We start from the raw sequence: 14,793 nt of genomic DNA, 5'->3' as shown, positions 1-14,793 counted from the left end.
CCCAATATCCTTCAGAGTTAGTGACCTATTGAACCAGAAGTCAAGTATCCAGATCCTAAGACTCCTAGTCTTTAGTATGTATTAGGCAGACAATAGACACCAGGAGAGAATCAAGAGTTGTAGTTAAAGTTGCAGATTTGAGACTCCATGAATGAATACTAGAAAATTCTACTTCTTTTATTCTGAATACCCCCCCCCCCAAAGCTGATTGGACCTTTCCTCCATAAATTGTGCTCAAGGCTGCCCAGGCTGGTCAGCTGCAGGCCATAATAGTTCCTTTTGATAAGGGCTGAGCTAAATGGCTATAAGCTTATTATTGTTATCATTATTATTCTTTTAATTCTGATGTTTTGGGGAAGTAATTAAGCATTCATTCAGGCTGCAGGATCAGAATCAGTATAGACAAATAACCCCTCCTATTTTATTATAACAAAAAGATCTTGAAACCAAGGTACTGGAAAACTACCCCACTCCCAAAGTCACACAAGAGACTATGACCCTCTCCACTGTGTAGCCATTGACAAGATCCCTCCCCTCCTCAAGTTGTGGTTTCTTCATTTGTAAAAGAGACAGTAACATTTAGAGTGCATTTAATGCCCACCTCACAGGGCAACAGTCCTGAGATAAAATATACAGCCTCTACCAACCTAAAGGGCAGCCAAATGCCATCTGATGATGACTTTACAGTCTGAAAGTGAGTGAGAATTCAGATGAGACCTGGATGGCAAACCTACAAATTATTTTTTACCATCTCTTGCTGTCTACTGGGGTTAAATGACTTGCCCAAGGTCACCTAGTTAGCAGATCTCAAATGAGGTCACATTTGAACTCAGGTCCTCTTGATTCCTGGGCTGGTGCTCTATCCACTGCACTACTAGCTGTCCCTACTGGTATTGTTTTTAACCTGCCTTCCCCATAAAAACACTACACTTTTGAAAGTATTCAAATAAAAATCTGATGCTAACAGAATTCCTTCCCATCAACAGTTTGTCAGTAGAGTATTCTACATAAAAAATCCCCACAAGTCTCTTGTAAAATAATGGGGAACAGACACCCCATATCTTGATTCTTCTCAACAGTTTCCTTCTGGCTGGGGTTCTCACGCATGATGGAGCCACATTCTCTTTCACCTTCCACGGCTGCCAGTGATCTGTCACACTCAGTTCTTTCAAATGCTTCCTTTGGGTGGACAAGGGATAGATAATGTTTCCATGCGGCTATCTTGAAATTAGTGTCTGGGCACTGATCTATGCTAATCCCAAAACTGGCCTGGCAAAACAGAAATTAAAGTCCAGGTGGAAGGGAGGCAACACCTGGGCCCTGAAGCTTGCTGTTCCTTGTAAGCCCATGTCTTTCAAGAGCCGCTCTTCTCAGCTGGAGCAGTGGCGGTGATGGTGCTTATTTAGGGGCATTTACCAATAACCATTTACTGAGTTCCTTCAGAATTCTGGTGAGAAGCTGGGCAGTAGAGACTAAGAAACACTACTGTTTTCAAAATCTCCAATTTTTTAAAATAAATTTTTTTACTTGAGCTTTCCAACAAGCTGGCAAGGCAGGTTCTACAGGTAAGAGTGGAGAAAATGCTGGCTTGGAAATCCAAGATAAGTGGGATTGGAATCCCACCACTGCCACTGCTGCACCATACAATGGGCAGTAATATCTAAGGACCCCCTCCCGGACTGACAGGACACCCTCCAAGACCAGGTCGGCAGCGCCCTTCTAACACTGACTCTTACTATGACCGCCACTTTAGAGAAGAGAAGGCTGGGGTCAAAGCTGATATGGGTCAAAGTCAGCACCTCTTGGGCAGGCCAGCTCAGACTGGGTCTGGTGGCAGGGCCCACAAGGATTCTGAAAAATGCCCCCCGCTCGATAAAGAGGCTAGGGCACTGAGAATAAGCTCCTCTGGCTTACAGTCTGGCCTGGAGAATGCAGCAAACACAAATTAGCAACAGCCAGAATCAAGAATGAGAAAGAGAACAACTGTCTCTTAACTCCAGGGCAGAAGATACAGTGGGGTTACAGGTACAACCCCAACACTACCGGAGGCCAAGCTTGCCCGTATGTGTCATCTCAGGCTTCCACCCAGGGTCAGGCGCATGCTGGGGAACTTCCTTAATAAAAGGGTGGGGAGGTAAAGACCCTGCTGCACACTAAAGGTGGGAATAGGGGCTTCTGAAAGACATGACCAAGGTGCTTGAGCAAATGCTGCAAGTCATGCCTAGGAAAATGAATGAAATTAAGATTAATTGAATTAACCCGGTAAAACTGTTATTTCCATTAGGCTAATCATCAAAGGAACAGATTTGGGGGCTCCCATTTCAATGAATAGATCTTGTTCACAGGAGCCAGGCCTTCCTACCTTCTTTCTTCACAATCTCCTAGTTGCATATAGTTGAAAAGTCAGGGGAAAATGGGCCTGCCATCGGCAAATGGTATTGTCCAACTCCTATTTGTATTATTTGAACAAAGTATGTTGTTAGTTCACAAGTACAAAAATATTATCAATTTGCTTTCTTCGATAAGATATATATCATTAGTAAAAATCAAAGCACTATTTTTTGCTGTTCACTCAGCCTAAATTTTTACTTTCCCTGACTGATGGTGTAGATCGGGCTGTCCAACTTTAATTTTACAAGTTTTTATTGAAACAACAGACAATATATTTCGGGTTGTCATTTTAATGAGAACTCTGTGGTAGTTCAGCTTCATTTACTCAAGTATTTAGTAAGCCCACAGGGGGTTGATGCTGTGGGGTCACCTTCAGGACAGCCCTGGTGTAGATACTGAATTGCAATGTAAACAAGGAACTTGAGAAATATGGGAAAAAATGGATTAGTAAAACAGAAGTTATGATCCACAGAAGCTATCACTTCTTCTATCAGAAGGAAATGTTTTTAATTGAATGATTCTATACTTTAAAAAGGAGAAAAGTCAAAGTTGATAATCCATGCTTTTCTTTCTCCTTTTTTAAAAATTGTATTTTACTGGAAGAATCAGGATACAGGGGACAACTAGGTGGTGCAATGGATACAGCACCAGCCCTGGAGTCAGAAGGACCCGAGTTCAAATCCAACCTCAGACACATACTTACCTAGCTGTGTGATCTTGGGCAAGTTACTTAGCTCCATTGCCAAAATTTTTTTTTAAAAAATTAAAAAAAAAAGAATCACGATACAACTAAATCTAGTATTGTATTTATTTACAATATGAAAATGAATACACCACAAACTGTCTTAAGCTCCTTAGACTAAACCTAAAAATTATGTTTGCCTGCCAGTTATGAGTTGTGCCAAGTGTATCTTTAAGTTACTGATCTATCTCTTTCTATAAAGGGACAAATGCCACCCTTTTTAACATGCCAATCATGTCACAAGTATTGAACAGTCTACCACAGGTCAATCACAGTAGAAAGAAAAATGAAAAACAAACAAACAAAAAAACCCACTCAGAAAATTCAAAACAGATCTCAATGAAACAGAGGCAAACTGCCATTAGTTAACAAAGAAGAGCTGAGGCAGCCAATAAAAACGTGTCCCAGGTCAGGTTTCTAAGGTGCAATCATATGGAGACCCTCACATAGCACAATGAACAGGAACAGCCAAGAAGGCTCAGTAAGGTGAAGTACTTGATTGTCCTTTGTTCAACAAACTGTTCTTTACACAGACAGCAAGGGGTTCACTACAAGACCAAAGGAGAGTAGAAGTACCCAGGACAGATAATCTAAGTGAGTTCCTGCATAATCTGGGACAAATATTAATTTATTTCTAGGAGGCCACTCTCAATCTCAGACATCAAAGACCAGAGAAAGGCTCTTTTCCTTTCTTCTCGCACATTCTTGATGCCAGTGCTCAGTCTGGTACCCGACATGCTGTATAAATGCTTGAAGATGCAGGAGGGGGGCACAGTGGACAGAGTCCTGGGCCTAGAATCAGGAAGCCCTGAATTCAATACAGCCACAGACAATCCTAACTGTATGATCCTTTACATGCTGCTTCACCACTATCTGTAAGATGCGCTCAATGATCACGTCATGATGTTGTGAGTGAGAATCCAATGAGATACTTAGCATAGTGGCCGCACAAAGGTGCTTTATAAATGCCAGCCAGTATCATCCCTGTGGGGGTTATTGTTGTTTCCTTCCTCTGACCTCCATCCACATGTTCCCACTGTGATCCCAGCCTAGAGATGCTTCAAGTTCATCTCAATGAGATTTACTTCTTTTAATGAAAATAGCAACTGTTCATTCAAAGTTTGCCTAGGAAAAAAGCTAGGAAGTCCTGTTGTTAATCCCTCTTTTATGAAGGAGGAAACTAACACTTAAGAAAAAGCCAAATGGATCAGTGCACCGTGCCCCATTGGGTTAAGTGTCAGAGAGGGCTCCACCACAGCCTTGCTTGCCCAAGGTACTTTTCTCTTGGACAGTCTCGTCTCAAAATCTTATGTCTTAGTCACATCGAGCATAGTCCTTGCACAAAGTAGGTGGCTGATACTGAATAATTACTGAATTGGAACTGGAGAACTGGAAATTCACATTCATCTTCTTAAAATTCTACATTCACTTGATTATGATACTGCACAGGTGGCACCACAGAGATATCCTTAAGTTCCTCTGCACTTCTCCCTATGGGAAACTCACAGAATCACAGATATATTTGGGGATACAGAAAGTTAAGGGCCTTGCCTAAGAGTCACAGGTACGAAGTCAGAATTCAAACCCAGGGCAGTGGATTCGAAGCCTCATCCTTTTCTCAGCGTTCTGTGGCTCCATCACTAGGGTGGCCTAAATAGGTATAATCTCTGCTCTCATAGTTTCCCCTTAGCCTTTTTCACTCCCAAATTCAACTTAAAGGCTCTTGCCCAAGGCAGAGTCATTCATGTGTCCACCTAAGACTGTGCAGGGTAGCAAGAGAGATCCAAGAGAAGGAGGTTCCTGCTCTAAAGGAACTCATGCCAGAACCAGGCAGGAGAACATCAAGAAACCTAAGACTCCCATGAAATAAAAGAAATTGCCAATTGAGGAGATACACATCTGAGAAACAACCAGAAAATACAAACTGATACAAGTAGAAAACCTACTTCAGCTCTAAGGAGGTGATGGGCATGAGTTAAGGTTAAATGAAGAAAGTCTTGAGTTGGGGTCCACAAGGAAATGATGGCCACTGATGAGCAGAGGAGAGCAAGAAGTGATGGCCATAGGCTCTGCATCTATTTCAATCTTTAACCACCAGAAGAAATTAGGATTTCTGGCAGCCTGTGTAAACTTTGGTGGGCGTCCTGGTGAGGCTACAGGCAAACATTCCCTAGCAATGATTCAGACTCCGTGGGGGGAAAGAAGAGTCTGTTTCACCAGATTCCATTGCTTGCACTCAACACCTGACCAAACATGTGCACAGACAGGAGATCTCCCACCTGGGCCCATCCTACTGGAGACTGTCCCAAAGAGACACAGGCTGGAATAAAGATCATAGGAACATACCCTGGAAAAGGAAAATACAGCAAAGACTTATGAACTGGAACACAGAAAAAGGAAAAAGAAGATGAGCAGGGGAAATCTTATTCCTACTGATACCAAAAGGCAAAGATTTATTAGCAAGAATGAAACAAGCCTTAGGGATCACAGAAAAAGGTTAAGGATATGCTGTAACTATGGAATAGAAGAACCTATTATATTTTCATTTATTGGTTTTAATTTTGAAATCGATTTTAAAATTTTTTAGTGAAACTTATTTTTCTTTCTTTAGGTTTGTTTGTTTGTTTTTTTGCAAGGCAATGGGGTTAAGTGGCTTGTCCAGGGCCACACAGCTATGTCATTATTAAGTGTCTGAGACCAGATTTGAACTCAGGTCCTCCTGACTCCAGGGCCGGTGCTCTATCCACTGCACCACCTAGCCACACCAAAACTTATTTTTTAGAACAAAAACTGCTCAAACACATAGCTAATTTATTGATTTAATAAATGATATGTTCTGTCCTTTGTTATTAAAGGAGATCATGACATTAAGGAAGTGATGCCACGACAAGCACATGAACTGGATTTGAGTGGGGGATGCTGGGCTAAATCCCCAATCTCACTTTCTCCTCTGGAGTCATCTGGGTCCAGCTGTCATATAGGAATCAAGACAACTGGAATTGGGCCAGGATGTAAGGCAATCAGGGTTAAATGAGTTGCCCAAGGTCACACAGCTAGTGTCAAGTGTCTAGGACCAGATTTGAATTCAGGTCTTCCTGAATCAAGGTGCTCTATCTACTGCACCACTCAGCTGCTTAAAAATCAGAACTCAACTCAAGGTACTGTTACTTTTAGGCTGAATTAATACTCAAAATCTAAACTTATTTTATTTTTAAAGAATTAAGAAATGCATGACATTTAACATGGATAGGGAACAGAAAAACATGCTGCCTTCAGATATATTTACAAAAAATGCAATTTAGGGTATGATGAACAAGAGCTTTCAGTATGAGTAATATATGCATAAGTATTATTTGAACCCAACATTGCTTCTGCTCACCACTTCTGTGGATGTTTCTGCATGTTCAGAAGTAACATGTTCTTGAAGAGATGTCTCCGTATAACCCATTTTTCCACAATAGGGACAAGTAAAAGACTGCGGCTGCTCTACTGAGAAAGCTTCTCCACCATAGTACAAATCTGAGGGGGGAAAAAAAGAGGTTATGTCATTGAAATCCAGTAATCAAGTACTACTTTTAAAAGGGGGGGAAAACCCCCAACTATTATGTAATGGAGTGACAGAAAAGAAGGAGTTTCCACTGTCTATGTCTCACCCTAATTTCTTATGGGTAAGCCTCTTAGTCCCTTCATCAATATTTCCACCACCAACGTTGCCTACATTTGATCATCTGGTCTACCAAGAACTCTCTATGATCCCTACAAAGTTTTAACTAGATCCTAAAATTCCACATTATAAATGTTGCTTCCACGTAAGGAGAAGCAATGTTTCTATTTCATCCTTAGTTTCCTCATCTGTAAAATGAGATTGGACTAGACTACTTCTATGATCCCTGTTAGCTCCAGATCTGTGATCTTGTGTATGGAAGAAAAATATTTGAAGTGCAAGGCTGACAGATGCAATTTATTAATTAAATGATGATAATTCTAAATATCTGTGCTTTGAGCAGGAATTAACTTTTTTTTTTGTCATGGAGCTCTTTGTCAGTCTGGTGAAGTTCATGGATTCCTTTTCAATAATAAGGCTTTTAAAAGTATAGAAAAGATAACATTAGAAAGGAAGCCAATTATAGTGAAATATATTTATCAAAATACATTAAAACAAACAAGTTTGAAGACCCCCACATTAAGAACCCTAGGCTTAGAGAAAAAATCCAAAAAGGGACAGAAATCAAACCTATGAAAATCTCTCTCCCACTAGCTGTCTTGGAGTTATAATACATATGTAGGTAAAAAATAAAGTCATTAAGAGGGAATAAACTGTTATATATAGCCCCTCCTATTTGCTCATCGCTGTGCTAAGCACATTACAATTACAATCCTATAAGAAACATGCTGTTATTATTCCCACTGAGGAAACTGAGGCTAATATATCAAGTGACTTGCCTAGAGTACCATGGCTAGAGTGTCTGAGGTCACATTTGAACTCAGGTCTTCTCATTCCAGGCCCAGTTTTACCACTGAAGCATCTGGTGGTCTTAATAGTACAAAAATCACTTTGAAGGCATTCCTTGAAGAATCACTTTCCTGGATCACCTAAACCCTCTGTGACCACTCCCTCTTCTTCCTTCTCCTAGTCTGAGCCTCAGCTACAGCATCCCTTACTTGAATTTTGCAGTAGCAGGGCTGGGGTTGACAGTCAATAAACACTGAGTTCCTAGGATGTATCAAGACTTGTGTTAAATACTGGGGACTCAAAGAAAGGCAAAATCTAGTCCCTGCTCTGAAGGAGGAAATAAGACATATAAAGGATAGTTTTGATGATCACCAAGGAGAAGGCACTTAACATTTAAAGGGAATCAGATTTCTTGTGGAAGGAGAGATTTTAGTTGGAACCTAAAGCAAGCCAGGAGGTGCTATCATTGCAGGACTTTGGTGCCAGCTCAGGTCACCTCCCCCCACCCCCCGTCTGAGCTCCGCAAGCCCCTGACCTAGCTCTGGGACTGCCTGACTCTCCTGTTGGCTCAGCCTTGGCTGGTAGGTCCAGGAGACACTGGGTGCCTCAGCAGGTAATGGGCAACTGGCACAGAGGCTCTGACATTTGCTTCTGAATTTGTTCCTTGCTAAGAACGCAGCCTAAGGTACCCAGCTACTCCTCGTCTTGGAATGCCTTGGCCAGACCAAGGTTCCTTCCTCAGTCTGTCCTAGATCCATGACCCAGAACTGGGAATAAGTGACAGTGCTACCAAGGTGGAATCCGTTTTTTAAAATTTTTTTGAACATTTATTCAGTTATTTTATCCTACATGAACGTGATCGTATTTCAGCTTTACAATTAATTACAAATAGTTTCTAACATTCTTTTTAAAAAATACTTGCTTTTCTAACTACAATAGTAGTTTTCCCCAATCCTTTTCTTGCAAAGTTTTGAGTTTTACCCTTTTTCTCTCTTTCCCACTTTCCCCAGATAGAAAGGAATTTGATATACACTCTACATTTAAAACCATATTATGTTGATCACATTGTGAGAGAAGACCCAGATCCAAATGGAAGAAAGAAAACATTAGAGAGAAAAACTGACATATACATGGCAACTTTTAAAAACTGAAGATGGCAAGCTTTGGTCTTTATTTAAACCTCACAGTTCCCTCTCTGGATAGGGAGGGCATTTTCCACCACAAGTCTTCTAAAACTATCTTTGATCATTGTAATGCTGAAATAAGCAAGTCCCACTGATTGACCATCACCCCATGTTCTTATTAAGGTGTACAATGCTCTGCTCCTGCTCATCTCACTCAGCATCAATTTATGCAAGTCTTTCCAGGTTTTTCTGAAATCCTGTCCCTCATGATTTCTTAGGGAACAATAGTGTTCCATTACATACATTGACTAATCTGAGAGGCATGAGGTGGTACCTAGAGATATTTTAATATAACTACAGATAGCCTTGATTTCTTCATCTGAGAAATGCCCTTCTATATTCTATGATCATTTGTCAATTGGGGAATGATTTTTTTTTTTATATATTTGACTCCATTCTCTATATATTTTAGAAATGAGCCCTCTGTCAGAAACACTAGTTGCAAAAATTGTTTCCCAACTTGCTACACTCCTTTTAATCTTGGCTGCAGGGGTTTTATTTGCACAACCCCCCCCTTTTTTTTTTTTGCAAGGCAATGGGGTTAAGTGGCTTGCCCAAGGCCACACAGCTAGGTCATTATTAAGTGTCTGAGGCCAGATTTGAACTCAGGTACTCCTGACTCCAGGGCTGGTGCTCTATCCACTGCGCCACCTAGCCACCCCTTATATTATCTTTGATGTCTAAATCCTGCACCAATTTCAACTTTATCTTGGTATAGGGTGTGAGACATTGGTCTATGCCTAGTTTCTGCCATAATATCTTCCAGTTTTCCCAGCAACTTTAATTGAAAAGTGAGTTTTTCTCCCAGAAACTGGAATCTTTGGCTTTATCAAGCTTTAGATTACTATAGTCATTTACCTAATCTATTCTACTTATCTGCCACTCTATTTCTTAGCTAGTACCAGACAGTTTTGATGACTGATACTTTATCATATAATTTTAGATCTGGTATGCTTAGGCCACCTTCCTTTGTAATTTTTTTTCATTAATTCCCTTAGTATTCTTGACCTTTTGTTCTTCCATATGAATTTTGTTACTATTTTTTTCTAGCTCACTAAAGTAAATTTTTGGATATTTGATTGGTATTGGGGTGGCTAGGTGGCACAGTGGATAGAGCACCAGCCCTGGAGTCAGGAGTACCTGAGTTCAAATCTGGCCTCAGACACTTAATAATGACCTAGCTGTGTGGCCTTGGGCAAGCCACTTAACCCCATTGCCTTGCAAAAACCTAAAAAAAAAATTTGATTGGTATGGCACTAAAGAGTTTAATTTGGGTAGAATTGAATGGCACCTGTTCTTGCAGCTTTCACAAGGTCAGTATCTCCTTCCATGGGTCCAGGAACTTCTCTTGTCCTGGTGCACTTCAGGCCCCTTTTGTTTCCTGGGTGCCAGCTTAATCCTTGGGCATGCCCCTAGCTACAGCTGTCCCCAGACCTCTCTAGCTTCCTCTGTTGACCTTGGCTAGCACTGGGCCTTTTTTCTGGTGCATTTTCTAACATGCCTTCCTTCTTGGCCTTTAATGTCACTTTCTCCCTGGGATGGAACTGAGCATTTCTCAGATGACAATATGACTCCATAGCCTTTCCAACAATTCCAAGTTACCTGCTGCTGCAAAGGCCCATCATTTGACACCAAAATTCTCCCATTACAAAAAGCTCCACATCCCCCTCACTCACTCTAACCCCTCATCTTGTTATTCTTACCTCCGTGCTCTTCATCCACATGGCTACATGCTGCTACAAGACCCTCGTCACCTCTTATCTAGACTACTCCAGTAGCCTCCAAACTGGACCCTACTTCCAGTCTCTCCAAACACCACTTTGATCTATCTCCCACGGACAAGGTGGCTTACCTAAAGAAGAGGTCTAGAACTCTCTCCCTTTTTACCTTCACCTCCTGGCTTCTTTGGCAACCTTGAAGGTTCAATTGATAGCAGAACCAGGAGAGACTTATATTACCACCACAACAATGCAAGACAACTCTTAAAGACTTAAGAACTCTGATCAATACAATGAGGAGCCAAGATTCCAGAGGACTCATGATGAAACATACTCCCCACTTCCTGAGAGGGAAGAGAATTCAAGGTGCTGAAGGAGCCACACTTTTTGGTTTTTGTCAAATGTATGGATTTGTTTTGCTCGACTATGTTTATTTGTTAAGAGGGCTTTCCCCTACTACATGAGGGGGGGGGGAAAGATAACACTTGTTAATTTAAAAAAATAAGAGCTCAAATCTGATTTCTGTAGGTCTTTCCCAGTACTTCCATGGTCACTAGCGACCCCCCAAGATGACTTTCCATTTGCTCTTCCTCTGTCTGGGAGGTCCATCTCTAGGATGTCTCTAGAACACTGCCATGCACCCAGTCACAGGCTGGCTATTTCAGGGGCATCTCTGGCTTCTCACAAAGCCATTCTGGCAATCGAGTTGACACTTCCTGCCTTCAGATGCCTTTGGCTCCACTGACGACCCACAGACCCCACCAGGCCCTGGAGCTAAAAGCAGCTGAAGTGCTCTGGTTAGTCCCTCACCTCCAGCTATGACTCCAGCCCAGTCTAGAAATCCTCTTGAACTGAAGAGCAAATCCTTTTTGAGGCACTCTTGGGTTTAGAAGGGGCCTGGCAGAGAGCTGGTGTCTAACAAAAGCATGCTGATCAGAAGACCCACCACAAAAGGGATGACAAGTAGTGACAAGAGGCGTCCTTGGACAGGGAGCTTCTTGAGGTTCTCAACTTCTCAACCATTAGAGGAGCAGTTCTCCACAAGGCGCAGGCTCTGTGCTGCAGTGTCCGTGGACCCAGATGCAGACCGCTGCCGAGGTGCCCACTCATCTGCAGTGATCACAGACCCAGTCCTCAAACACTGCAGGAATGACACTCTGATCCTTAAGGGCGAGTAAAGTGTCTTTTTTTTTTTGGAATGGACCCATGATGGCCAGCACATAAAACCTATTCAACCAAGTCTAGCTGAATATCCCCACCCCCACCCCGTTCCCACATACTCAGTGTTCAAGCCACTCCTGGGGGTGGGGGTGGGGGGCTCAGCACAAAAGGTTCATTTAAACACAAGTCTCTTTCCTGAGGACCCTAATGGTCTTTTACCATTCAAATGCATCAACTCTATTAACACAAATGAGTTTAGCCACTGCGCCACCTCTAGGTTGCAGTGACTCCAGCTAATGGTTCCTAAAGAGGATTAAGGTTAGAACAGTCGGGATGGCTTCTGAGTGGCCCAAGTCCAAAAGCTAGAAGCAGTAAAGACACACCTAGGCCTCCCCAGGCTAAGGCATGCAGAACGGCCTTGCCTGGCTTCCTTTATTACCTATCTGTCTATGAGTGGATCCCATTTTTCAATACAAACTTGAACCACTGCAACAGTCTGACTCAGGTGTGCTATATAACAACACTACATAGGGGACACAGAAATTTAACTAGTGATTGACAATTTATGAATTTTTTTAACACCAAAAACTAGAGAATGTTAATAATGGCAATGGAAGGAAGGAAAGAAGGAAGGAAGGAAGGAGGGAGGGAGGAGAGAGGGAGGGAGGAAGGAAGGAAGGAAGGAGTGGAGAGAAGGTGGGAAGGAAGGAAGGAAGGAAGGAAGGAAGGAAGGAAGAAGGGAGAAAGGAAGGAAGGAAGGAAGGAAGAAAGGTGGGAGAAGGAGAGGAGGGAAGGAAGGAAGGAAGAAAGAAAGGTGGGAGAGAAGGAGAGAAGGAGGGAAGGCGGGAAGGAAGGAAGGGGAAGAAAGGAAAGTAGGAAGGAAGGGAGGGAAGAAGAAAGGGAGAGAGGGAAGGGAGGAAGGAAGAATGAAAGGAGGGAGAGAATGAGGGAAGGAAGGAAGGAAAGGAGAGGGAATGGCAGGATATGATAGAGTAGGAAAAATTTCATGTTTATAAAGTCAATATTGAAGAAAAACAAGAGAGTCTAAGAGAAAGAAGTGAGGAGGGAAGAGATTTTAGACATGAAGAATAGTTAGAGAAAAAGTACTAAGGCCCATGCTTTTAACAAGAATGTTGTTGGGAAAATATGGCCAGCTAAAGGCTACAGGGGTTTAAGTGAATGTGTCTTGACCCAGAAGAATTTAGGGACCAAAAAAACCATTTATGTATAACTGTGGTTAGAAGAGCAGATTAACCGCAGCAGCTGGAGCAGAAGCCATCACCAGGGTAGAGGCAGTAAGGAAGGGCATAGGGGCAAGAGAATTTACTGGGGGGGGTAACACTCCTCAAGAGTAGGCTGGCTTCCCAGAGGGAGACTGCCATCAGGGGATAAGCAGTAAAGAAGGGTATAGGGGGCAAGAGAGTTTGAGAAGTCACATTCCCTAAGATCGGGCTGGCTGCCATCAATGATAGGTAGTAAGGAAAGGTTTAGAGGTATGAGAGTTATTTGGCATCACATTCACCAAGAGTGGGCTGGCTTCTAAAAGGGAGACTGCCATCAGGGGATAAGCAGTAGAAAAGGGCATAAGAGTTTGTTTATTTGTGGGGCATGAGAATTCAATTGGGAGATGATATTCCCCAAGAGTAGGCTGGCCTCCAAAGGAAGACTGCTGGAAATGTTTTAAATAACTGCACATGTATAACCTACATCTGACTGCTTATTTTCTCAGGGAGGGAGGAGGAAGGATAGAATTTGGAACTCAAAACTTTAAATAAAAATGTTTAAAAATTGAGGGGGGGAGAATGTTCATGTTTTGATTTTATTTTTTATTTATTTATTTTTTAAAGGTTTTTGCAAGGCAAATGGGGTTAAGTGGCTTGCCAAACACAGCTAGGTAATTATTAAGTATCTGAGGCAGGATTTGAACTCAGGTACTCCTGACTCCAGGGCCAATGCTCAATCCACTGCACCACTTAGCCATCCCCACATTTTGATTCTTAAGTCTCACTGAACATTTTTAAACACTATAGGAGGGACAGACTCTAGATATTTAGATGGCCCCTTCACATGAAGAATACATTATAGAGAGGCGATTGACATTTTTGTTGAACTTGATGCTAACAAAAATGGACACTTCACTTTTCAACACTCTCACTCACTTAGCTAGCTACCCACTCTGTGTTTCCATTCAGTATTTTTACAGACATGAATTAATAGCCAGGATTCACCTTAGAGAGATCTGCTTTAAAATGTGATTTCTACAAAGGATGCATGAATCTCTCATAAATGAGAGAATAAATTAGTTTAGATTTCTTCCTCAACAGGTTCCTGGTATTTTCACATAAAACAGAATTTTCTTCTGTTTTTTTACAAAGTGGAAACTATGATATGCTGGATACTTTAAAGCTTGGCAGCTTTATAATGCCATTTGTAATGAAAACTAAAAACATTTAAAATTAAAACTAACTGGTAAATTTGATATTACTGCCCAAATAAACTACATTTTAAAACTTTTAAATGATCACTTTGGGAGCAGATCAAGTTATCCACAATGTACTTTTATGCTCCTAAATGAACAAATACACACACACACACACATATTCCTAAATGAACAATATTATATATATATATATATATATATATATATATATACACACACATATACATGATGGCTATTTTTAAAGTATTATCTATATTTTAATCCATTCCTAAGCATAATTTTCTCTCCCCAAATATTTTTGCACAACTTTTAAATTTCTAGAAAGTTTCTATCTCTAATGCCACCTCGGCAACTCCAATTCTAATCTAGGAGTTCTTTGCTGAGAATGTATTGTATTAGCCCAAAGGCAAAAATAAAACATTAGAAGCCCCCCAAACAGCTATGCTTTTTACCCTCCCAGCTGATTCCTTTTTCTTTTTTAAACCTAGCCTTAATCACTGAATCAACATTGACTCAGTTAAGATCTTAAAGACCAAACTTCCCACTGCATCCCCAGAGATGACTCTGGAAGAGAAAGTGAGGCAGATGACTTGCACAGTCCTGCCCCCCCCCCCCCACTCAAATCCAGTTCACTTGCCTGTTATAGCATCTGATCCTTGATATCATGATCTTCTTTGGGAATGAAGGACAAACCAGGAGAAGCC

At 41.5% G+C, this 14,793-nt stretch overlaps 1 protein-coding gene across 3 annotated transcripts in view; it reads right to left on the bottom strand.

Annotated features, from left to right (window-relative positions):
• The window catches only part of KCMF1 (potassium channel modulatory factor 1), a 111,969-nt gene that overhangs the window by 23,445 nt on the left and 73,731 nt on the right, over positions 1–14,793 (bottom strand). For all 3 annotated transcript variants that reach the window (XM_074196222.1, XM_074196240.1, XM_074196231.1), the window contains exon 3: positions 6,513–6,652. In XM_074196222.1, the coding sequence (XP_074052323.1) occupies positions 6,513–6,652 (140 nt within the window). The remainder of the gene's footprint in view (positions 1–6,512; positions 6,653–14,793) is intronic.

This window comes from Macrotis lagotis, chromosome 1 (genome assembly GCF_037893015.1).
Source record: "Macrotis lagotis isolate mMagLag1 chromosome 1, bilby.v1.9.chrom.fasta, whole genome shotgun sequence".
Classification (NCBI taxonomy): domain Eukaryota; kingdom Metazoa; phylum Chordata; class Mammalia; order Peramelemorphia; family Peramelidae; genus Macrotis; species Macrotis lagotis.
The sequence above is the reverse complement of the archived record's forward strand: the minus strand, read 5'-3'. Positions and strand labels throughout refer to the sequence as shown.